Genomic DNA, 25,535 nt, shown 5'->3' on the forward strand with positions numbered 1-25,535 from the left:
TCCATCCACCCATCCATCCATCTCCCCATCTAACCACCCATCACCCACCCATCATCCATCCACCCATCCATCCATCTCCCCATCTAACCACCCATCACCCATCCATCAATCATCCACCCACCCACCCATCATCCACCCATTCAACTACCCATCCATGTCCCCATCTATCCACCCCATCCATCCACCCATCATCCATCCAATGCTCTTGGACTACCCCCATGGGCCAGGCCTGGTACTCACAGCTGGTACATTAAATTCAATGGGGGTGGGGGGGATGGAGGGTGGGCAGCATTCCAGGCAGAGGGAACAGGTGGGTCTGGACAAACCTAGAGTCATGTTTGCTGGGCCTGGTGCCCAGTAAGTAGCTCCTGAATAAGTAAGTGAATGAGATCGTTTTGGCAGCGTGTGACCACCGGCTGAGTAGTCTCAGATTAGTGAGGTGGTCAGCGTGGCTGGTGCACAGGGAGGCGGGTGGGAAGAAGGCCACAGTGGCCTGTGAATTAGACCTGAAAGGGGGTCACTGTGGAGGGAAGGCACCAGACACTTGGCACAGGGGCACAAAGGCATGAAGGAGGATGGACTCCGAGGCCTGAGTTGGCCCAGGCAGGCCTGGGGAGGAGACGGTGCTTCTCCAGCGGGATTGAATTGGGTGGGGGGGGGGGGGGGGGGGTTCTGCAAGTCACTGGGTCTCAGACGACTGCCAGATGTTCCACTAAAAATAACCAAATATGTCATTTTTGAGCTAAATCAGATAGCATCTTCAGCCGGATTCCCGGGCGGGCAAGTTGTATCCAGTACCAGAGGTTTAAAAACACATATGGGGGGCTGGCGGGAGGCAGGAATGGAGAACATTCCATACACAGAGGTTCCCAGCCTGAGATCTGGGACAAGGCCACCATTGTGAGATTCCCAGGGAAGCGTCTCCACCCACTGCCTCTGAAGGATCGGCTCTTGAGGGGCAAACACGGGCCCAGGAGGTCTGTTCCCCAAGCTGAAGGAAGTCTGCACTTGCTTGGGAAGCGGGAGAGGGCAAGGTGGGCACGGGGAGGAGGCTGGAAGCCAGGCACTGGCTTGTGTGCAGGACGGCAGGATGGCAGAGAAGAACCTTCCGGAGTGAGGAGGACAGAGAAGTGGCCATGGTGGGGGTGGGGAGGCAGGGAGCCTAGGTACATAGGATCAGGGAGAGCACTGAACCATAAACAGATCACTCGGTGTCTCCAAAGGCATAACCCCAGGAACACCAGCTCAATACCCTTTCCATTAGAAAGGGCTCCAGATCAAATAAGTTTGAGAAACACAGGGTTGAACCACGTCCACTAGTCTCCCCAGTGTGTGGAGGGGGCTGTGGCTCTCTGGGGCCGGCAGGAAAGGCCAAGGTAGAGAAACACACCCTTGTTTTCACACGTTCCCCAAAACCCACACGGACACCTCTTAGACGCAGAGAGAGGGGTGCACACCAGCGGGCTGGAGTTCTGCCCTGTCCCCCCAGACGTGGGGCGGGAGTGTTGCTGCCCCACGGGCCACCACGTAGCCCTGTCCCGCCTGCGGCCCTCCATCTGCTCTGCATCCACTTACTTTTCTGTCATTGAAATCCACGTTTTCACCTTCGTAGTCTCCCTGTTCAGGAGAAAAGGAAAGCCGTCACCACCTCATAGACCTTGCAAGGAGCTCAAATCCGCAATGCTTCCAAACGTAAGCACCAGCCGTGCTCGCGAACACAGGTAGGATAACCCCAGGGAGCAGCAGGTCATGGGACAGGGAAGGTTGGCGGGAGGCTCTGCATTGTTTCAATAGGGTGAATGTGTGTCCCACCCGCTGGGAGGCCCCAGAATCTGGCCCTGCCAAGTGGGGCTCCCTTTCACTCCCAAAGGCCCTTGGAGGGCAGGAAGTTTTATGGTCACTGTGCACAGAGATCAGTGAGCCCCCACACTCCCATTTCACACACGGCAACGCTGAGGCTCAGAGAAGCAAAGCGGCCCTGACATCTAGCAGGGGTCAGCACCCGCTGATGGAGGGTGATGGAGGGTGGTCGAGGCCCCTTCAGCTGGGACCACTGGCTGGGACCTGTGAGGTCTGAGCCCTGCCCTTGAAAACCCAGCAGGTCACTGGCCGAGGCAACGTACTCCACACGCCCCAAATCAACACTGCATTCATGGAGCACCTACGAAATGCCAAGCGCGAAGGCTTTCATGAGACATATGCCCAAGGAACAGTGGCCAAACAGTGGTGTTTTTGTGGGATGGGGAGCCTCGCAGGTCGGTGGGGGGGAGGCAGGGAGAAATCACCCGTGCAGGGGGGAAAGGAGGGCTCTGTGTGGCCCTGGGGAATGGGGGAAGAGCATGCAGGCAGAAGGAACAGCATTCCCAAAGGCACAGAGGTGGGAAAGCTCGGTCAGTGGACACCAGCTCCCCGCAGTGAACGAGCAGGTCAGAGTCAGGGATCTGAATGGATGGCCCTTTGCTGTTCTGGCAATTGGGTTTCTCCAATCGAGGGTCATACTGGAAGCCCTCTCGCTTCTGCTCCCTCTGGACGCCTGCTGGGAACCATTCCCCACTTGTAGATGGGGACACGAGGCACAGAAGGGACAGGGGCTGCCTCCCCTCGGGGCCGCGGAAGAACGTGGCCAGGACTAGACTCTGGGTCCCCTGACTCCCTGCCCCACCCTTCTCTTCTCTCTCCTGCTCCGTGGCTCCTAGTCCTCGGGCAACACCCATTTGGAACGTTCCAGAGGCCCATGGTCTGGGGTTCCCACACTGCTCAGGCCCCACAGTGCATTCCCGTGCCCCGCTGAACCCTAGCCCCCGTTTCCATAGAGACAGCAAGAAGAGAATCATCCCTCTCCACCTCAACAGAGCCAACGCGCGGCTGTGGCCACAGGCTATATTTGTCGGGGGATACCACAGGGATTTGGAGATCCAGCTCAGGAAGCTGGCCCTCTGCTCTGCAGAAATAGATACACGCAGAGTCCTGATCACTCTGCCAGAGTGGGGACAGGGCGGGGCGGCCGGGGAGACCCAGGACGGCGGGGGGGGGGCAACACTGCGTGGACTGGTCGGCCGCAAGGTTCACACCCCGCCCAGGCAGGGTTCCTGCCACAGCCCCTGCCTCGGTGGGCTTGCTCTGCAAGAAAAGATGCCCTGGGTGTAAAGACCTGGTCCCGCCTGGTCTGGCCAGGAAGGACTGTGTGCAGCTGGCATTTACAGGAGAGCCAAAGCAGGAAGCCGAGACCGCGGGATAATGAGAGCTCCCTGGGGGTGTGGCCTGGGGGATTTGGGGCGTCCAATAACGCAGGCGCGAACGCTTTGTCAAGGTTACTCACATCGTGCAGGGGGTAGGCGGCCGAGTAAACGCCATTGGCCAGTAGGCTCGTGATACCTTAAAAATAAAGGCAGAGAGAGGATTACGGACCAGGTATGTCTCCTCCCGCTCTCTTTGCCAACAGAGCAGTCCCAGGACCGTGTCTGTCGCCAAGAATTTTCTCAAAGCCCGCTGCACCTGGCCGCACAGAGCCAGGCCACCTTTCTGGCGTTTCCTCCCCAGGTTTGACTAGGAGACGGTAAAAACATGCTCTATCGGCAGGATTAGGAAGACACAGAGGAAACCCCAAGAGACAGTTATGCCTGGGAGGAAGGAGGTACCCCCGAGCCTGCAATTCATTAACTACCCACACCTGCTTGAGGGCAAGCCTACAGACGAGAAAGATGGATTTCAAGTGGTTAGAAAAGCTGAATCACGAGAAAAATACGGGTGGGAAAATTGATGGTGTCGGAAAACACACATACAATTTGGAATTAGATTTTAGGTTGATTGGGAAAGCTGAGGGGGAGGCCTGCGGGCCCCACGGCGGGGGCGGAGGCACTTACCGTATTTACTACATTTTCGCCTTTTATTTAAAAGGGCAGAGTCCTTCTTTCTTCCCTCTCCTTGCCCTGTTTGTACATCGGGCTATTAGTTACATGAAAACGTCTGAAAGGACCAAAGCTGCATTTGGGGGAGAAAGCGTTGACTCACGGCGGTCCGCACGCCTGGGGGGTGGTGGGGCGGTGGCCACGGCCTTGACAGCTGCCCCAGACCCTGCACTGGACACGCTACGCAAGTCACCTGCGCCTCCCAGAACCCGGAGCTGTGCCTTCGGAGCCCGGCCCCAGGAGACCGTGCTGGGGAGGGAAGGCCGAGCCGGCCACGCGTGGGGATGGGGGCTCCTGGAAGCCTGATCTCGCACACGCCCTCGGGGGCCAGTGCTGCTCAGAGTCTCCAGGAGCCCTTTGCTGGTCACAGAACCCTCGGTCTGGCCAAAGAGGCTTTGTAGGTTTCTCAGTGGCCTAGCCGGCCCACCCTTTACTACGCCACTGGGAAATGGTGGGAAAGTGTCTTCCTGAGCTCCATTTAAAAACAGATCATCTTCTCTGTTAGTGATCTGGAATGACCAGGGTACCTGAGGGATGCTTAGAAATCCAAACCAGAGACAGGTGGAAGCATCCAGCTAAAGCCCACGTGCATGAAAATTCATCTGTAATGAAAGTGGATGTGGGTCTGATTCAGCTTCGCTGGCTCCTTACTGTTGCTAGAACACTCTCAACACGGTGCTGCCACAGGGCCTTTGCACAGGTCTGGACCCCTCATTTTCTTCAGATCTCTGCTCAAATGTCTCCTCCTCAGAAAGGTCTTTTCCGATCATTGTTCCTAAATCCTCTTGGCAGCCTTCCCAATCCCTACAAGATGATGTTCTGGCTTTTCTGATTATTATCTATTTTCTCCCCCAGAACATAAATCCCGAGGGTGACAGAATCCATCGATACTGGCTGCAAGTTGAATGAGTGAATTTGGAGGTGAGTAGGGCTTTCAGGCAAGGCACCGAGGTGAAGTGGGGGTGCAGACGAGGACCCTTGATCTATCTGCTCTGTCACCAGATTCGCCAGAGATGCCCGCCCCTGGGGACAACCCAGAGCAGGGATCAACTCTAGCTGAGAAGCCCCCAGACCCTGGGCTCTTTGCAAACCTTCAGTGCAACCATGCAGGTTTGCACCGAAAGGGACCCTACAGGGAACCTCCAGGCAGGCTGAGGCTGGGACAGGAGCCACACTTCTCCCACCTCTGCTGACCTGGGCCACTCTGGAGGCTCTCGCTCGGTCTAAGGTGGGCCGGGCCTATGGTTGACAGTTTTCCCGAGCTCCTCTTGACCCCTGGATAGGAGTCCCCCCCCATTCCCACTGACTTAGGACACGGGCTCAGAGACTGCAGGCCCAGAAGGAGTCCCTGTGACTGGCCAGGGAACCTGCAGCCTGCCTGACCCCGAGGGCCCATCGTCCTGGGCCCGGCCCCCAGCACGCCCCTACCCTGCTGCTCTCTGCTTTGGTCCCAGCAGGCATTCTCCCCTCTGCAGGAAGCCAAGTGTGCAAGGATTCTCTGTCCTGGATGCACAGACCCCTTGCGTGGCCCTGGAGGGCACGCACAGCTCTCAGCGGGGTGTGCACAAGCGTAAGAAGGAGGAACCCTAGCAAAAGGCATTCCTTTGCTCTGAAGTGTTTGGTTTTGGTGACCTCAGACTGCAGCTGTGGGCGGGGGACCCATGCTGGGGTGGGGGTGGGGGTTCGACTCGACACACTTGGGTCGGGAAAATTCTGCATCAGTGGCTTGGTGTGTGCTATAAACCGGAACGCAGGGTGCCCAGCTGGGATGGTTTCGTGGCAGGTTCTGGAACTGGGGTGTGTGTCGAGGACGTGCTTTTCAGCAAGGCCCGGTGTGGAGCTGTGTGGGTCCCCTTCCACTCCAAGCTGGGTGCATGTCTGGCTGCTTCCCAGGCACGGGGAGCTGCTTTGGGCCATCACCCCCAGCCGGAACCCTAACAACTTCCCCCTGGACTGTGAGGGTCAACAGAGGGTGACGGCACCTTGGTCACCCCTCCAGCTTCCAGCAGCCAGATTTACCACCTCTGCAGGGAGAAGCTGACACACCGCCATAGAGCGGCCCCGCGGTCCTGGAACAGTTCTCCTGCCTGACAGCTACACCGGCTTAAATCAAAACCTTCTAAAAACCCCCAAACCGGCTGCCCGCCTCCCACGGAGGTGATGGGAGGCAAGATTAACGCTGGGAGGGGAGCGCTGAGCTCAGGCCCCAGCAATGTCCTCACCCATGCTGTACTTGGCCTTGGTACACGTTGTTCTTTTCAGGATCTCGTAGACCTGTTGCAGAGACAAGAAGGAGGGGCAGACAGTTACTTGAGGCAGCCAGGGCATGCAGAGACTGTCACATGACGGCCAAAAAGGGACGTGGTCGAGCGCGACCGGCGACAGCCGCCCACACTCCTCTGAGGACAGACGGCAAGCCTTTCTCCGGATGCGCGTCCCCGGCGCCAAGCCTGTGCCGTTCCGAGGGACGAGCCGGCGGGATGGGAGGACCCCGATCTCTCACTTCGCTCTGTGAGGCACCCACCGTGTCGTGCTGTTTGGGGTTGAGAGTTGTCCGCCGCGCCCCGTGGGACGGGCCACCCTCCCTTCCGGCTGGGAAGGGAGTTGGGATTTAGAGCCACCGGGACCCATGGCAGTGAGAGCAGCCATCCTCCCTCCAAGCCCTCGGCTCCCGCACCGGCTGCCCGCGGCAGCCCCCGGCCCTGCACCTGCTCTCCTGCGTCCGGCCTCCTCGCTGCTCCGCCCGTTCACCAAACCCTCTCCCGAGGCCCAGGGCCTTCACCCTCGCTGTTCCCTCTGCTAGAAGCACTTGGTCCCCGAGATCTAAGTGGCTGTAGGACAGCTGCTACCCCCTGCTCTGCCTTCCCACTCTGCTCTTGTCCGGGAATGCCCCGTCCTCCTCCGTAGAGGCGCCCATTGCCTCCTCCCTCCCTCCCACCAATAACTGCACGAACGAGCCACTCAGGCCGTCGGCCCCCTCCCCGGTACCCCCGAATCTAACTGGGGGCCCCATCCTGACCTTGCTGACTCTCCCGGAACTACCGCCTCCCATCCAGCTGGGTCACGGCCCCGTTCATGACCACCTGTAAGCCCACATCTGCCTCCACCTGCCCTCTCACAGCTGGCCATCATCCTGCTCGAACAGATCTGACCACATCCTAAACCTTGCTCTGCAACCTTCTATGGCTCCCTAGCGCCTACAGGCTGAAGGTGGGAGTCCCAAGACCAACACATCCGGCCCTTCCTGCTGATCCTGACTCCTACCCACCTGCACGCTGGGCGACTCTGACGCCAGGAGCATGGGGAAGGAGGCAAGGAGGGCTGTCGACCTCCACACCTTTGCCTAAAATGACCTCACCGCAACGCCGGATCCTGTCAGGTCTCCAAGACCATGGGGCCTGACTACCCAAGGACAAAGTTCTGAACTGTCAGTTTCTCTGGAGCATCGGCCAGTTTACAAACCGGCCCTCGAGGTCTCTGGGAGAGAGCCCCCCCAATCCCCAGAGGTAAAATGGATCGTTCAATTAGTACTTATGGACAGAACTGCTTTCTGTGACTTGGGATCATGGACTGAACTCTATTTTATAGCAGATTCCCAATGAGATGGGGTCTAGAGCTTTCCGTTCACCTATGTACTTCCCCCCAACCCCCCCCAGCAAGAGCAAGAGTGAATTCACAAATTTGCTCCCTGCCCCGTGCCTCTGGGGAGCATTTTGGCAGCCCCAGATCATGTGAAAGGCTGGGGCACACATGCATTTTCTATTTCCTAATGAAGAAAAAGTGAAACTGGACGGTTCTCCCAAGTGCTCGATGTCTGAGGGAGGTGTTCCCTCCGTGGATACCTGTCAGCCCGAGCCCCCCCAGCTGGCCGATGTTTTCACATAAACGAGTTCTTTCTTATTTATTATGATGAGATTTAATTGCCAAGATTAACCAGTAACACAGGTAATATAAATCACCGCGCCGTGCCCAGGCCGCCCTGGGTGGAGGTGCACCGCTGCCCTCTGAGCTGGAAGCCAGAACCATTCTCTCGTTCTGAATCAGGCTCCGTGCCTCCCCAGGTCATGAGGCTGGGAGGGGACAGAGGGCAGATGGAACCCCGACCTGCCTTCCCGGCAGCGGCCTGAGCCCCCTTCACCAATGCGACCTGCACCACCGTCCCCGCCCCTGGCCACCTGCCAGCCTGGGGATGTGGCCGTGAGGGGCAGTTATCTGCTCAAGGTCAAGTGGCTGCCCCCCACCCCCCAGCCCTGCACCTCTCCCCTCCAGGCTGGGCTTTCTGGGCAGGGAGCTTGGCTGTGAGGTTAATTTCTTGTGCAGATAAAAGCTGGGTCCTGAGCCATGCACGGCCCAGCTTGGCCGGTGGACAAGTTGGCGGCCGATGGATAAACATTAAACTAATACCTTGAATAGGGCAGGGTGGCCTGGTCAGATTTCAAACTTCCATTTGCTCCTTTGGCACAGCCCCGGAAATCTGCCCCAACCCACACGGCTTTGCCTCCATCGCCCCATTACTCCTGCCAGGCCTGCCTGCGTGGAAACCTCCGGGTCTGGGGCCCCGCTAGCCCCACTAAGGGCCAGGGCAGGGAGGCTGGGGACAGGTGCTGAGGGGTCTGGAGTCCCCCTGCCCCTCTCCTGCGGCTCCACCTGACTCTCCTCCTCCTGTGGAGGAGGACTGGGGGCCTCCCCTGGGGCCCCCACAGCCTCTCTGATTTATTATTCTAATTATCGCTGTCACAGGCAATTAGAACTGGCTTCCACCTGGAAGAGTTTTGCTGAAATGAAATTATCATCCGCTTCTCCCCGGAGCCACCTTGCTGGTGAGCCAGCGATTCCCACGAGGGATACTTACTATTGTGCTCCGGGTTTTGCTGTCGAAAAAGGAATCCTTGTCAGACAGGTCAAATCTGTTGAAATATTGGGGAGAAAGAGACATACAGTTCACTGGAGTCGGCTCTCCGGGTTTCCAAGGCCCTGGGAAAGCACACGGTCCCCATGAGCCATGACCATGACACTGGGCAAACTCCCTCTAAATGCCAGGTGTGCCCTGACCCCGGGCATCTGGAACAGTCCGTGTCATTCCCCCAGCCCCCTCCGGGAGGCCTGCACACCCACACCTCCCTCCCAAGGATCTGCTTCCCTCTGATGATGCTCTCGGTCTCTGTGCCAACGCTGCCGGGGGTAGGGACCGTGCCGTCCGTCCCACCATCAGACTGCTAATACTGAAGACAGTCTCCCCATACTTCACAGTTTCAGTGCTGAGGTCTTGGCCCCCACACATTTCCTAAGGTTTCCTGAGGGCAGAGGGATGTCTCTGGGAGAGGTCACCCAGTGCCCAAGGCACTCAGGGTACAGCTGGGGAGGGGGGGGCTCTGTGCCCATGGAGCCAGGAGGTAAGCCACGCCTGGCAAGGGGGTGCCAAGGGAGGCAGCCGGGCAGAGCCAAGGGAGGCCGGGGCACTGGGGGTCCTAGAAGAGGGCGCCCTGGGAGCCCCCATCCTGCAGCCAGTATAAGGAGCTGGGCTGGGGGCTGCTTTTTATTTATTTATTTATTTTTAAAGATTTTATTTATTTATTTATTTGAGAGAGAGAGAATGAGAGACAGAGAGCACGAGAGGGAGGAGCAGACTCCCCGCCGAGCAGCGAGCCCGACGCGGGACCCGATCCCGGGGCTCCAGGATCACGACCTGAGCCGAAGGCAGTCGCTCAGCCGACCGAGCCACCCAGGCGCCCCGGGGGCTGCTTTTTAAAAATGTCTTATTTCTGATCCCTGGGAAGACCAAGAGGATCAAGAAGTAACGGTGGAGTGCAGCGCTTGGCCCCTGCCCTGTGACTAATGCATTTGCCAGGCAGAAACCCCAGTTCTGAGCTGAGAAACAGTTCTCCACATCCCGCGAGACCAGTGGCATCCTGGAGAACCCCCCATCCCGCCCCTGCTTGTCGTCCGTGTCCCTCTGGGTCCCAGAGCCCAGGCCCTCTCTGTTCCCACCATTGCCCACACTCCCTCTCTGTCCAGTGGGGCCCCATGGAGGCCTGCAGCCGCCACTGACCCACTGCCCTCGGGAGCAGGGTAGGAGGGAAGGTTCTAGAACAGCTGCAGCCCTGCCAGGCAACGCTGCTGGCTGCGCATCCCTGGAGCCTCAGGACTCCAGCTGCGGCTGCTTTTTAGTTCCTGCCTCCCAGAGCTCGGCAGCTTCAGGAGGCCTGGTTAACCAGACCCTCTCACTGGAACACGTCCCCGGAGGGACGGAACTGGGTGGGAGGGGGGAGATGCCCAGGTCACTGCTTTGGGGCTTTAAGCCAAGCCGCATGCACGTTTTCCTAAATGTCCCCAGTGGGAGGACGAGATTCTTCCCTCCGTAATTCCTCAGTTAACAGTAATCTTGGAAATCATTCTTGAACCCATTCCATGCTGAAGAGCTATAAGCTCTTCCGAGAATGTGCTTCAGGGGCTGAAACCCCCAGTTCTTTGGGGGGACGGAGAGCATCTCTGGCCTCAGGGGACTGTCCTGCAAGCTGCATCTCCCATGTCATGTACCACACTGCGGGGTCCCCACAGCAGGGCCCTCGGGGAAGGGGCAAGCCGGGAGGGGTGGGGGACTCCCACTTACAGGTGCTGCTTCTCCCGGGAGAAGGGGTAGGAGAGTCTCTTTGTGGTCTGGGGTCTGTGCTCTGCCACCTTGGGCTGGATGGGGTCTGTGATTTTCTGGAGCACAGAGTTGATCTTCTTCAGGAGGCCACGGGTCTCGTTAATGTGATAGAGCTGCAGACCAGATGGGGAAGGGGGGGGTGTCCGCGTCATCTGCTGGGCCGTGACCCTTGGAATCTATTCTCAGAAGGTCATAGGACCATCCCACCCCACCGAGATGGCATGTCCTGGGAACAGAGCTCTGGGTGAGGGGGGACAGAGTGCCCTCTCCCAGAGTGCCCAGTTTCCAGATAAACCCTCCAAGCTCTGAGTTTGAAGAGAGTCCCTCCAAAATGCAATCACAACACATCCCAGAAAACCTGCCTCCAGACTTTGTTTTGTTTCAAAAGAGGTAATCCACACGAGCTCAGTGTGTTTGAGGAGCCCGGGGCTGGTTGTCCCCCGAGAACAGCTTCGCCCCCCCGCTTTCCTTTCCGCACGTGAAGGAAAACACGGACCCTCGCTGAGCTCAGGAACACACTGTCAGACTGCTTCTCAGCCGGAAGCGTTCAGAGATTAAAAAGAAAAATCCCAGCAAACTAGGCAATGTGATCAGAAGGAGTCTGATGAATTAGCCAAGACACCACGAGTGGGAATAACCAGAGCGGGAAGTCTCAGCATGTTCGTATCTGTAACAGGTTCCCCTGACCCCTCTGCCCGCACCATCTCCCGGTGGGTTTGGTCTGGGATCTCAGAAGACCCCCTGGGGCTGTGCGATACCCTCCATAATCAAGATGTGGGGGCCCACTGCCCTCCCAGGGGGTGGCTCCGAACCTCACTCGGCTTCTCCCCACCGAGCCCCTCCTGGCAATGTTCTCTGCCGGGCACCTGCGCCACGCGTGGACCTCGGCGTCCACACAGAAGCACCAACCTTCTTCGTGGGCATCTTCAGTTTCAGGAACTCAGCCTCTCTGCACAGCACGTTCCAGGGTGCGTGGATCTTTACAAATCCAACCCCGTGAATCTTGGTCTAGGAAGGAGAGGCCTCAGTCAGCGTGGAGAGCCCTGGGTCGGAAACCATCGCCCCACGGGCACAACCGGGGTCTACGGGGCAGCCGCCCTGCGGGGCTGCTGTCAGCGGCCCCTCGCTCTCCCCTCCTGGCACGGCCTCACGGCGCTGTCAGACTCTCCCCCTCGCACGGGGCGAGGAGCCAGAAGGGCCCAGAAGGAGTCCCAGGGTCCAAATCACCTGGGGAGCTTGCAGGAGCGCAAACAGCAGGGCCACAAAAGAGGAACTTTCAACAGAGAGCTGTTGCCCCGTCCCCGAGCAGGGGTGAGGAAGTGAAGGTGACCCCCTCTGGACACCCTCCCTCTGTGGGGTCAGGCCACACCTTGGCCTGCGCCCAGCAATCCCCTGCGGTCCCTGTGTCTGTGCTGATGGTCTTCACGTTCATGTGAATGGGCAGCCTGGTGCAGGGGCTCGAGGGTGGGCCTGTTCAAGCCGAGCACCCCCCGAACTGCTGTGAGCTTGGAGGAGTCGCTCCCCGCTGAGCCAGCGTGTCTGGATGACAGCAACCAACAGCCCAGGGCTGCTGGGAGCAGCTCGGCCACAGGCTCCATCAGAGCGGACGCCACGGCCCTTCACAGTCAGCGGCTGTGCCCTGGCTTCACCGACGGGAACGCCGGGCTTGGGGAGTCGGAGGCACGGCCCAGGTTCTCCCCGGGGTTAAAAACAGCACGCGACGCCACATTCCCACCCTGGGGCATAAATCCCAAGGAAACGACGTCTGGACCTTGAAGAGATACGTGTGCACCCTGTTCATGCAGCACCGTCCACACCGGCCAAGACGGGGAAACAACCCACGCCCATCGACGGAAGAACAGATAAAGGAGTGCGTGCGCACAACCGAGTAGCACCCAGCCGCGCAAAAGGACGAAACGCTGCCCTTTGCCACAACGCGGATGCACCTGGGCCTTCCACCATATGAAATCAGCCAGACGCAGAAAGACAAAGACCGTGTGGTCCCTTGTATGTGGAACCCAATAACGTTCGTCTAAAAAGGCGGATTTCGCAGAGAGTAGACTGGTGGCTGTGAGGGACGTGGGGGGACGTACGTGGGAGGGCACAAACTTTCAGGTACAGGAAGACGGGTTCTGAGCCCTAACGTACAGCTCGGTGGCAAGAGTCCCGACACAGCGCTGGGTGCTCGGACGCCGCTGATGTCTTATGCGTGCTCACCGCAACGAAAGAAAAGGAGTTGACTCTGAGGCCTGGTGGCTGCGCTCGTGGCCTCATCCGTGTAACGTTCCACGACACAGGCGCACATCGAGTCACCGCGTGGGCGCCTTCTGAGCATGCCATTACAGTGCTCGATTATTCCTACAGTGTCGGGGCAGAGGGGGTTGCGGCTTGTTGCACTAGCAGGAGTGGGGTCCGCGTTCAAGAGCACCCATGTTCGGGGGTGAGAGGCACGATGCCCCTAGTGACCCTCCGTTCTTCTCTGTCCCCCGCTGACTTTCATGTTTAGGAGAGTCCCTGGCTGGAGCCCATAGCAGCAAGGAGGTCATACAAGGCGCATGTCACATCAGCAGACTTCCTAGGCACCCCAAGATAACTGGGGTGCCCTGCAATGTTGATGCCACCACAACAAAAAGCAAAGAAACAGGACTTGTCCCTGAGCCAGAGCCGTCCACGGCGGAGGGGCCCGCGGTCCATCGGACTCCTCGAGGGGACCCCAGGGCTTAGAGCCCAGGCTGCCCCCAGACGGAGGTCTCACCCAGCTCTCCTTTTCATGGTTCTGAGGAGTAAAGGGACTGCAATCAGGCTGGGAGGGAGGGTGTTGCCCGTGTGGGCCCAGCCCTGCGCACTCAGGGCCAGCTGATTCCGGGCCCGCTTCTGACTCCCAGATCCCATGTCACGTCACCGGTCTGGGAATGGGCATAGCCCATGGGTTCACTGCAGGTTTGGGGGGGGAAAAGCAACGGAGCCAAAGTCACTTGAGGATGAATTTTAAGAAAAACATCCTCAGCGGGCCAAATACAATCACCCATCAGCCATGACGCCCACGTTCACAGCCACTCAGGAGAACGCGGGCAGCTGGGCAGCGGGAGGGAACGCTTCTGGGTCAGGCCTGCAGACAGAGTTACGGATGGACCCAACCTCCACCCCACATGTCCCTGAGGCTGCACTCCACTTGGGGCTGCCCCCGACTCCGAGAGAAGGTTCAACACCCGCTGGCCGGGTCCTGGCTTGCGTCTCCGCTGCCGGAGCGCACACTGAGGCCCCCAGACCGCCCACGGGGCCCGGGGGGGCCGCCCTGTCCCAGGCCTCGGTCTCAGCACCAGCCCACAGGCCTCCCCCATGCTGCCGCAGCACGAGGCTCAGTCCTGCTCAGGGCCTCCACTCCCACAGCGTCCATCCACACAGCGCACGCGCCCCACACGTGGACGAAAGCCACACACGGTCACAACGGGGACAGCGATGGCCAGGAGGCTGAGACCCACGGGCCGCTCACCACGCACCAGTCCCCACGCTCCGTGCCCTGCTGTGTGCTTGCTCATTCGGTCCTCACCACGAGCCTGCGGGCTGGGCCCTACCGCTGTCCTCGTTCCGGAGCAAGGACGCTGAGGCACACTCTGCCAGCTCGTGAGACGAGTGTCCTGGTTCCGTGTCCTAGTTCGGTCATAACATGTGACCACCTGGCTTAAAACGATTCATTCTCTCATGGCTCTGGAGCTGGAAGTCCGAAATCAAGGGATCCTTATGGTCACACTCCCTCTGGAGGCTCGAGGGGGAGGGTCCTTCCTGGCTCTTCCAGCTGCAGGGGGCTCCAGGTGTCCCTGGGCTGTGGCCACACCCCTCCAGCCACCTCTGCCACCACGTGGCCTCTCCCCTGTAGGTCTCTGTCTCAAATCTCTCTCTCCTTTCTCTTCTAAGGACACCTGGCATTGGATTGAGGGCCCACCTTAAATCCCGGGTGATCTCACCCAGAGATCCTTGACTTACACCTGCAAAGACCCTTCTTCCAAATAAGGTCACACCTGCAGGTGCCAGGCGGACACAGCTTTGGGCACCACCGTGCTCGCCCTGAATCTGCAGCTCAGAGCCCCGCAGGGCTTTGTGCAGGGAGCCTGTCTACACAGTGAGAGAAGCTTCCAAGAAGCATGAGCCCAGGATCTGGGGCCTAAAGCTGCCTCTGAGGAACGAGCCAGGACCAGGGCGTTCAGTGCAGAGACCCAATGGGCGATGGCTCAGAAGTGGGCTGGTGCGGGGCAGACTGCGGGGAGCCTGGAGTCCTGGCATGGCCCAGGGCTGGGCACACAGCACACAGGCTTGTGGACAGACATATGCCAGTGAGAGCTGGAGGACCCAGCCCGGGGGGTGGAGGGGTGGGAGAGGGGAGCCCAGATCCTCCTGCTGCCCTCCATGGGTGGGTCCAGTAGGCACCACATAAAGCCTTGAGATCCGGTGGCCTGAGTCGGCACCCTGTCCCATCCCTGTGTGTCTCTGGCAAGTAACTCGACCTCTCTGAGCCCATTCCCTCATCTGCAAATCTGTGCAGTATAAGACTTGCTTCGTAGTCAGGGGAGGCCCTGGTGCTCTTAGTATCCCTGCCCAGCCCCCAGCTGGCAGGAAGGGTCTGCTCCGGACCACATCTCCTTGGCCACCGGGCAGCTGAGGCTACGCCAGCTTATGTGCATGGTCACCCTTGGCCAACAAGCTTGAGGCTGCCTCCCCAGCTTGGGGAAGCCCCAGAGGGCAGCAGGATCTGAGAGGCGGCAGCGTCCCCGGCCCAGGAGACAACCGGGCGTGGGGCCGACCTCATGGGGCGCCCTGGAGTAGGGAGAAGTGACTGTCGAGAGCCCACGCACAGCAGAGCCTGTCTTTCCCCCTTCCAGACCCAGGTCTATTTCTGGGCACTGCTCACCCACACACAAAGACCTAAAATATATTCTTCCCAGTCCCATGGAGATTTCTCTTGCCAGTGGTCACGGAGCTGGTGCCTGTGGCCGGCCTGCCTGGGAAAACACGCTCCTCTGTTTACGTGAGCAACGAGGTCTCTCCCAGAAAACATCTGGCGGGATTTGGGAAAGGGGTCGTGGGACCAGTTCGGGAAAAACACATACGGGATGTTCTTAAATGTGGTGCCCGGCCTGACCGCAGCCGCCCCCAGCGGAAAGGAAGCGCGAGATGGCCATATCCCCCTTTCCCCCGCCAGGCACCCAGAGCCGCAAGTCTGGCCCCGACTCTGGGCCTCCTGATGTGGAATTACCTGGGAGGCCACAGACCCGCCGGGGTGAAGGCCGGGAGCGCCAGGCCGGACAGGGGCAGGGGCAGGGCCCCCGGGCACACACTGGACGGGCAGCATGCTCACCTGGCCAGGCGCTCTCCCGGCGCAGATGGAATGTGTTCAAGCCTCCATTCTGAGCCCAACTCACAAAAACCGTGACCCAACCAGAACTGTTTCTGGCGTTTTCCTTTAAGAAGGAAGTCACAAAGGAAGCAAACATAACATTCCCACAGGGGGTTCATAGTGGCTGAGTGCCCCCGGGGCTCCCCCCAACATCCCCACGGCCACCCGTGGGCCTGGACATCCCGAGTCCGTGGGCTGGACCACGTGTGTCCGCCGTCTGGCCACGGCCCCCTGTGGCGGCTGAGGCGCGGGCTGGGGATCTCTGGAAGGTTCGCATCAGTGAGGACCACCCGTGGGCCGTTTCTGCTTGCCCTTGACTCCCCGGAGAGCTCCCGGCAGCACCGCCTCCTCACCCCCGCGGGCCCACAGGCCGCTTCACGCCCCAGGCACCTCTCGGACTGCCGCGTAGGCCTGACTGAGGGAGCTGGGGTGCCCAGGTTGACGCTGCCCCCAGGGAGGCCTCCACAGCCGTGCCCTTGGAATGTCAGGGCTGCCCTGTGGGAGGGTTCGTGTTCTCGGCACCAATCTCTTGGCGTCTATCACTCAGGCGTGGTCACGTCCTGCACTGGGACAACCATGCCTCGTACATGCTCGTGGTGCTGCCGCCAGGGGCAAGGCTCAGGTGAGCTGGGGACCCAACCGAGGCTGCCTCTGCGGGAGGCCCAGAAGGTGTGCAAGGACCGGGAGGGGACATCTGTAGAGGACTCAGATCTACCCCCCCTCCCCCGCCGTGAGAAACGATACAGGACGCGGGACAGAAAACAAAAGAAAATAAATATCACAGCCTCAAAGGAGCTCCAGAGGGAAGAGCAGGGCGCTGCTGGGCTCAGAACTGTGACCAAGGTGGGGCTGCTCCCAGGCAGCCCCAGGCCCACCCCCGTGGAGCTGGACCCCCCAGACACCCCCAGAAAGGGCCCTCCTCCTCCACACACGGGCAACTGCTGCCGAGTAGAGCAGGACAAGGGGGAGGGAGGAGAGGGAGCAGGTAGAAGTCACCCTGAAGGGTCCTGGCCTCCAAACTCCTCAGTCCCAGTGGGTCCGGGGACCTCAGCCTGTGACCTTGGTTCAAGGTGGTTCCAGCTATAATATGCCCTCAGATGTGTGACGGACGCAAGCCCCAAGCCTCTCCAGATGAGGGCACCTTCCTCCCAGGCCTCGGGCCCCCCCCCCCCCCCCCCCCCCCACCCCCGGGCAGGGCAAGGCAGCAGGGCCAGGCCCAGCAGGAGGAGAGCCAGCACAAGGGGCCCCCTCAGCCTGGGGACTCACAAACCAGTGATGCTTACCTTGTTTAAAGAAATAAACGTCAGGACAGAAAGGTCCTGCAAAGGACAGGAAGCCACTAACAAAATGACACAGACAATTTGGAAAGGGACCAAACAGAACTTCCCAGAAATAAAGAAGTGTCGTAAGGAGCATTAAACACCCAACGAGTGTGTTTGAAGCTCCTCCGCCCCTCCGAGGGAAGGGGCCGCAGATGCTGGCAAGGTTCGCCCTGGGGGCCCCCCAGGAAGGAACAAATCTGGCTCGAGCTGTAGCTGCAGCATTTGCTGACCTCTGTGACCTCCGTGGTTCACTCTGCCAAGCCACCAAAGGGTTAACAGCCAGCTGGCAGAGGTCTCGATGAGCCAGAAGAGCCCACCTGGGCACACCACAGGCCTGGGGACACGGGAGGACGTCAGAACTGCAACCTGGGCGCCAAAGCTTTTACCCCCAAACCCTAGCACCCAAGGGGACCCGTGTGATGGTCTCTGGGGGCTTTAAAGATGTGGCTTTGAAAAGAGTGTCCAGGGGCGCCTGGGTGGCTCAGTCGTTAAGCGTCTGCCTTCGGCTCAGGTCATGGTCCCAGGGTCCTGGGATCGAGCCCCGCATCAGGCTCCCTGTTCAGCGGGAAGCCTGTTTCTCCTTCTCCCACTCCCCCTGCTTGTGTTCCCTCTCTTGCTATGTCTGTGTCAAATAAATAAAGTCTTTAAAAAAAAAAAAAAAAAGAGTGTCCAGAATTCACTTTAAAAATGTGCGTCCGCAAAACCAAGACAAGCCCAAAGGAAGCCAGGCAGCGTATATAAAAGCCTCAACAGAACATGCATAAGGCATAAGACCTTTAAGGCCAAAGAAATGAATGTGTAATGGTGAAATATGAATGGAGAAGTCGTAGCTTCAGGACTAGACTAGGGGCCCTAACATCCCACTGTGCGAAAGGCCCAGCGGCCCAGGGGGCTGGTTCACACCACAGGCTTCAGGGCAAAGAACACGAGGCAGGACCACCCCTGCCGGGCCCTGTGGCCCTGGTCTCCTTGCTCCACCTCTCAGAGCCTCAGGCCCTTTCTTTCCACCTGGAAAGGGGGTCTCGTTCCTGGACCGCCTTCTCACAGCAGGGATAGGGAGCCCACACAGCATGGGGTGGGGTTTGCTCCCAAGCCCACAAGTCCCCCAGGCCATCTGCCATCATTTGTTTTCACACCTGGGGATGTCAGGACTGGACCTCAGGTTTCTCCAGTCGAGGACCTCCACCCACAATGTCCCGGGGCGGTGAGGAGGTCTGCCGCCAGCCCCTCCGATGCTGAGGGCCGTGTCTGTTGCCAGTTAGCCAGACTCCAGAGCCACCTCGGACCCCTGCCTTGGACACCTGCTGGAAACTGTAGGAAACCCGGCCCCTCCCTCTCCTGTGCCCCTGGCAACACTCCCCACCACCTGCCACGGTCACCTGGCGTCCGCGTGGTGCACGAGGGGTCTCCACGTACTGGGGGACCCTGCCGTGCCCAGATTTGCCATCTGATTCCCGTCCGGCAGGAGGGAAGCTGGGAAAGGCAGCCTGAACCCAAGGGCTGCGGGCAAGGAGGTGTTCACTTCCTCAGCGTTGGCCCAGCACCCCCAGGGGAGAGAAGTACCATCACCTCCTCCATTTCACAGGTGGGAAAACCGAGGCCCAGAGAGGGGAAGCCACCTGCTCCCAGGGTGTCCCGCCAGGCAGTGGCCGAGCGGGTCTGAAGCGCATAGGGGGCTCGGAGGCCGGCCTCACGGCCCCGCTGCGCTCCCCGAAGCCTGGTCTGGAAACAAAAGCCGCTCCCCTTCGCTGGCGTTTGAAAAGCAACATCCACGCTAACAAAGATGGGAAACACTTGCTGCCCGAGGCCCCCGCCAGCTCCGGGGCAGGAATGCGGAGAAACGTCAGCGGGCCAGCCTGGGTGCAGGGGTGAGCCCCCAGCGGCAGCATGAAAGCAAACAGACTTGACAGGGTCCCAGTGTCCGAACCCTCAACAGTTCTGCCAAAGCCGGGGCCAAGTTCAACCTCGGGGCAGGGTGGGCCCCAGCCACCCCGGCACACACAGCCGGGACTCTGGTGTGTGGCCTTCTCAGCAGTTACCCACGGACATAAATAATGTCCAGCCAAGGCTTTGAGGCCAGACTTGAAAAATGCTGGTTTCAGTTGCAAGGAAACATGCTCTCTCCCTTCTAATGGGAAGCCCGGAAGCTGACCCCACGGCTGTCAGAGGGACGGACAGAGAGACGCTCTCCTCCCTTCCTGCCACTTCCCGTCATGCCGTCCTGGGGTCTCTGACACGGGACTCCTCTTGGGCCCTCATGCGTGAGATGGACGTTTAGGGCTGCCCCCTGGATGGAGGCCCTGAAGCCTGTCTTGACACTCAAGGTCTTTCTCTTCGGGGAGTCTGGGAAGCAGTTTTCAAACTCGGCTCCTTTGAGCCCACGGTGCCTGGGGAGGGGGAGGATGGGGGACCCACGGTCCAGGCTCAACCTCTGTCTGTCTGTACCCGGGGGTTATGAGTGAGAGTGTGTCTTCCCTGTTCTGTGGGCTCTCGGCCCAGTCTCTGTCTGGGGCTACCTCTGGGGTACCCAGCAGTGGATCAGGGCTTGCGTGGACACCGGCGGGCCCATCTCTGTGGATGCTTCTGCTGGCTCATGGGGGAAGAGGCCTGCACGTTCCTCACCTCTCCAAGGATGGTCCAGGCTCAGCAGCCACCACACACCCAGGGAGCTGGTTAGGAACACAGCTCAGGCCCAGGCCAGGCCCGCTGAGTCAGAGCCTGCACTCTGACAGGACCCCCTGTGGGTTCCTGGGCACATCCGGGCCCTGCAGCGGGGCAGCCTGCCCAAGGCTGGAGCTCACCCTCAAGGCCACCTGCGCTGATGTGGCCCCCACCACGAATCACCGCCTGCACCTCGGCGGGCACCTCCAGGGGCCCCTGCGTGAGCCACCCCAGTCCTGACAGAACCACTCCAGTGTGCTCTCAGCTGCTGTGGGGGTGGTGAATGGGGTTCCCCCCAAAGAGACTTCCATGTCCCAACCCCAGAACCTCAAAACGGGACCTTATTTGGATTTTGCAGGTGTAACCATATTAAGATGTGGTCACACGGGAGGAGGGCAGGCCCTAAGTCCAACATCTGGTGTCCTTGCAGGAAGAGAAGAGACGCAGAAGGACATACAGAAGGTGGCCGCTTGGAGGCAGAGGCAGAGGGTGGAGGGGCACCTGGAGCCCCCCAGAAGCTGAAAGAGGCAGGAAGAACCTGCCCAAAAACCTTCAGAGGGAGCCCAACCCTGTGGAGATCTGGAATTTGGACTTCTGACGTCCGGAACTGTGCGAGACCCCATTGGGTTGCTTTAAGCCCCTGACCTGGGCTCACTTGCTACAGCTGCCCCAGGGGCACTGCCCGTTTGGTGTCGTGAGAGCCGGCCTGCCCGTGCCCTCAGTCCTGAGGGTCTTCCGTGGGTCCTCGCAGGACATCTTCACCACAATAAACCTCCAGACTCGGGTCAAAGGCAAGCACACAGACGCCCCGTCTGCGTGGGGCTGGCGGCCCGCTCTGCCCAGGAGCAGCACAGCCTGGCATACCCACTGGCCTCTCGAGGGGCAAAGGCAGGTGACCTCTGTGCGCCGGCGGCCTGCGGGCAGCTTCCTGGTCATGGCCGCAGAAGGCTGGGCCAGCAGAGTTCAAGAGGGCCCCCCCCCCCCACCCAGGAGCGATCTTGCCTCCCAGGGACATCCGGCAGTATCTGGGAGCATTTCTGGTAATCGTGACCCTGGGGTGCTACTGGGAAGGGCTGCTGCTGAATTTCCAACAGCAATGGCGCCAGGGCAGAGAAGCCCCGCTTTCAAGACCGATTCTCCACCTTCATCCGGCGTCGGCGTATCTGATGGAATGCGTGGATCTTTCTCCCCAGGAAAGTGCACATAAGCCCTTCGCTCCTCGTAATCGGAGCACGCCCCCGGGAATGATTCATTAGCCAGGGCATCTCTCTCCGAAATAAAGGCGACAGCCACGAGCTGTTAATCATGCTGGCAGTGGTCCGTGCTCACCCCTCGGAGGCCGCCTCTGAACCAGGTTCTGGTCCTGCCTGTCTCTTGGAGGGCGGGGAGAGCACCAGGCTGCAGCAGATGGAGGGTTTTTCCAACAGCCTTGGGCCTTGTTCATGTCAGATGAAAGCTCGGGAATTACAGGGGCCCTCGTAAAGCAGTTTCGGACGCGAGAGACTCCAGCGGGCGCGGCTCAGCCCCGGCTTCAGCCACCTTGGAAACTGGAGCCGTGCACCATACTGCTTTCGTTTTTAAAACAGCCCCAATCGATTGCTGGAGAGCCAAACTATCAATGAAATTCTTGGGTCACTTATTGGGAAAACTGGATGTTCTTTGGTGACAGTAACCACTGTCTCTATGTTTGTTGGCTTTTTATTTCAAAGTCATGATGGAGAAGACGGAGGTTCAAGAAAGGTATGTGGGACGCTGTAGTTGGTTGGACTTGGAAAGGCTCCTTTCTCTCTCCCCCTCCGCAGGAATCCGTAATACATGATTTGATGTTAACAACACCCCAGGAGAATCTGCCACGTTAAGCACCTTGCCCTTTACTCACGATCACCCAGTGACGTAAATACTACTGTTATCTCCATGTTATAGAAGGGGAAACTGAGGCCTGAGCTGCCAACAAGTCTCGGAGGGACAGGCAGAGGCTCTGGGACCTGTCCGGGGCCAGTGTGAATTCCCAGACTTTGGGGGGCCTTCTGAGCACAGGGCTCTGAAGCTGTCGTGGGAAAAAAATGAGGGGAGCGGAGAGTGCATCCCTCAGGGAGCGGACCAGGCAGGTGCAGACCACAGCCCAAGCTCACAGCTCTGCATGAGGGCGCCGCAGCCTCTCCTGACTCTGACGGAGCCCGTCTCTTCCTCCAGCTATGAACTGTCAACAGTTGGGGCAGAGTCTGAATAGTGACCCAGTGTTTGCACAAAAAGCAGGGGGCTGGCAGGGCGGAACCATGCCCTAAGTCAGAGACCTGCCTGCTCCCCTCTCCCTAGGGGTCAGGTGTCAGGTCACAGAAAACCCTGAAGGACCCGCACACGTGTGTGGGATAGACCCTGCAGGCTCACCGGGACCTGCCTGGTCATCGACGCTCGCACACCCTCGCAACCCCGACGGGGACCACTCCTGCTGCAGAAATCCACATCTGCCAGGTAGCCGAGCCTCGGAAGGACAAGGCCACCCAGAGAAATACTCCGCGTGCATCACAAGACCCCTCGGCCGCTAGGTCCGCAGAGAAAGAGGCCCCACTGAGCAGTTCTGGGTGCGTTCAGGGCCGGTACTATCAACGTGGCATGAAAACGAGCTCACACCAGCTCCTTCATCGACGAGCCTGCTGGCCGAAGCACCCCAAGGGCATCCTTATCACTGGACCCAAAGTGTTCATTATTTAAGGGCATGGAGGTTCTCAACGATGAAACGGCAAACTGAAACCAGATTTTACTTTAAACACCCGCAGTTGGCTCAGGGCTCCCCCAGCAGCCTGCTGACCCTCTTACTGTGGTGTAGAGACTCCCTGATTCTTGGTTAGTCCGCACAGGGGCACTGTGGCAGGCTATGGGCGTGTCCTGCGACGGTCACGGCAGGAAGCCCCGCCCCCGCCCTCGTGCACAGAGAGGTTAAGGAGCGGAGCACACAGCAAGCCTGCTGACAGGTTGAGAGAAGCACCCCCTGTCCCAAGGGCTGCCCAGGTCCCCTTGCCACCACCTCCCGCTGCCCGGGCGGCACTGTGCACCAGTGAGTCAGGCCTTTACTCTCCCCAGAAAACCTTCCTTCGAAAGACTCTCAGGCTTTGCCAGGGACAGGCGCTCCTGAACACAGTGTGATGGTCAGGGGATTTCAGAGCAGCAGGGCCTCCCGGGGATCAACCCAGACCAACCGCCCCACTTGACAGATGGAGAAACTGAGGCCCCGAGAAGGGCCAAGGTCAGCCACCAAGAGGACTCCCAGGAGGGAGGGGCACGTCTTCCCAGGAAAGGAACTGACCAGAGCAGGAAGTGCCGTGACCCTGGAGGTCACTGCCGAGAAGGCCTTAACCTCCTCCAGAGCAGATGTCGTTGGCGGGGGCAGGCGCTGGTTTGGGGCTCCCCCAAACCCCAAACCTTAATAAGCGATTGCTGCCAACTCAACAGGAGCAGCCTTTCCATCAGCCGTTCTCGGAGCACCAGCTAAAGCCAGAAGGGCCCCTCCCCACACCAGCTTCTGGAAACGGTGGTGCGGGGCCCGGCGGGTGCGCCCACCCCACAAGCCCACAAGATGCAGGGATAGTTACGTCCTCATCTCGCTCCAGCTCCAGGCCGGACTCCAGGAGGTTCCCCTCATACTCCTCCCTGCGGAATCGCTTGTCGTCCTCGTGGTAGTCCATCGGGGGCTCGGGGCCACCTGCCGCCCCCACGCTCCCCTTGCCCGGCAGGAGCTGGTCCTGCCTGGCACCGCGGGCAGCCAGGGCAGCATCGCTGTGCTGCACCCTCCTGGCCAGGGTCCTGCTGCCCGAGGGCCTCTTGGGATGGTACACCAGGATGTAGTCCACCTTGCGCCTGCCATCCCGGAAGTAGAGGCCGTGCCTGCACTCGGCGTCGGGGTCCACGGACAGCGAGTTCAGCAACTGTGGTGGGAAAGACAAATCACTGGCCGTCAGGCCATCACGGCCAGGCCTGTGGAGGGGAGCAGGGTCCAAACTGGACCGCTTCCTCCACCCGCCCCTCCCGCCTTCAGTAAAGCTGTGCAGCATGCCCACCCCGTGCGAGCACCGTCCCGGGCTGGGACAGCCGTGCACACAGCGGCCCTGTCTTTGTGGAGCTGACATTTGGAGAAGGACACATGCGCCATAATCTCACGTGGAGGCCAAGCTGGAGCCTCACTGCTCAGAAGGGCCCCCAGTTCTATGGAGCTAGATCAGGGTTGCTGGGAAGGACCAGGCTGTTTGCAAAGGCAATGGGAAAAGCTGCAAGGCCACCCCTCTGCCCACTCCCAGAAGTGCTCGTTACTCACTCCCACAGGGTCCCGGGCAGTGCAGAGCTGAGCTCAGGTTCTGCACCTGCAAATCTCAACCTTCAATGGCCAGAATGCATGGCAACGTCATATCAAAATGGCCACGGGCCCACGATGGCCCTCACCTGGCCTGGCTCCAGCTCAGCCACTAGCTAGCTGCCTGTTAGTTTGGGTTCCCCCAAAAGCAGCCCCTGAGTTGAGCATTTGGGTTCAGTGGCTTACCTGAGAGGTGGTCTCAGGGACCAGAGCGGGTGGGGGGGGACAGGCACAGAGGGAGGGGCCGACAGAGGGTCACTGCCTTGGGCAACTGGGCTCCAACCTGCTGATGCCCAGAGGGTGAGGAAGCTGGGTGGTTATCCACCCACACCTGGGTGTTAATTCTCTGCCCTGCACGTGGCCTCCACCTGCTCCTGCACCAGAGGGGGCCCTGGGGGGTGGGCCGAGAGGTAGGGGCAGGGCCCGGGTTTCCTTATCTGCCTAGGGGGCTTGGCGGGGGCCCAGTGAGATAGAAATCTGGGCCTGCGCATGAAAAACTGGGACCTCTGCACAGTTGCAATCACGCATGGCTGCTGGTAACGCTAAACCCAAATTTCTAGAACTCCTGTGGGATTTTGCTGGTTACCGAGGGCAGAGAGGTTAATCGGCAAGCTGGTCTTCAGCAATAAGAGAAAATAAATAACATCATGCTGGAAGTATTCTAACCAGCAACTCCACACCACCGACGGCCCTCAGAGCCGAGCCTCACGTCCGCCCCTGATCCCCTGGCTTCCGCCCCACTCCTGCTATCAGTCCTAGAGACGCACTGTCATCCGAGAATGAGGCCCTCCCCTACGGAGCATGAGGTCGGCCTGTGGCTAAAGGCAGGCCCTGAGCCCCACGGCTGGGGGACAGAGCTGTGCCTGGAAGGTCTCCCCACAGGGTCACCTGGAGCCCTGGGATGGCTGCCCCCAGTGTGAGGGGCTCCACAGCACTGTACGCATGGTCGGGAGAACGGCAGGGGTCCCTCACTCCAGGGCTGGTGGTCTAGGTTGGGCCCAAGGTGCAACAAGGACACCTGGGGGGGGCCCATGTGATCAGGTGTCTTTCCAAATGTCCGGCTCAGGGGCAGGGGAAGAGAGGAGAGGGAAAGAGGAGAAGCGGGGGGATGCCTGCAACATGGCATCTGCCCAGGGAAGGAGGGATAGGGGCGTCTGGACAGGGCCTTTGTGGGGTCTGGATTCCTTCACCCCTGGTGGGGGCGTGGGAGTCGCTCCCCTGAATCTCAGTCTCCCTGGTTGGCCCCAGGACGCTCACA

General features: G+C 59.8%; 1 protein-coding gene across 11 annotated transcripts in view; it reads right to left on the minus strand.

Moving 5' to 3' along the window:
• ANO1 (anoctamin 1) overlaps window positions 1–25,535 on the minus strand; it is an 80,048-nt gene that overhangs the window by 48,242 nt on the left and 6,271 nt on the right. For 5 of the 11 annotated variants that reach the window (XM_044919228.1, XM_044919227.1, XM_021685598.2 and 2 more), the window contains exons 2-8: window positions 23,523–23,855; window positions 11,467–11,565; window positions 10,519–10,670; window positions 8,761–8,815; window positions 6,131–6,182; window positions 3,320–3,375; window positions 1,576–1,617 (exon numbers count right to left, since the gene is read on the minus strand). In XM_044919228.1, the coding sequence (XP_044775163.1) occupies window positions 1,576–1,617; window positions 3,320–3,375; window positions 6,131–6,182; window positions 8,761–8,815; window positions 10,519–10,670; window positions 11,467–11,565; window positions 23,523–23,855 (789 nt within the window). Of the gene's footprint in view, window positions 1–1,575; window positions 1,618–3,319; window positions 3,376–3,863; window positions 3,930–6,130; window positions 6,183–8,760; window positions 8,816–10,518; window positions 10,671–11,466; window positions 11,566–23,522; window positions 23,856–25,535 lie in introns of all 11 variants that reach the window. The other 6 variants (XM_021685596.2, XM_021685595.2, XM_044919230.1 and 3 more) reach the window with 3 other exon arrangements.

This window comes from Neomonachus schauinslandi, chromosome 11 (genome assembly GCF_002201575.2).
Source record: "Neomonachus schauinslandi chromosome 11, ASM220157v2, whole genome shotgun sequence".
NCBI classification, from domain to species: domain Eukaryota; kingdom Metazoa; phylum Chordata; class Mammalia; order Carnivora; family Phocidae; genus Neomonachus; species Neomonachus schauinslandi.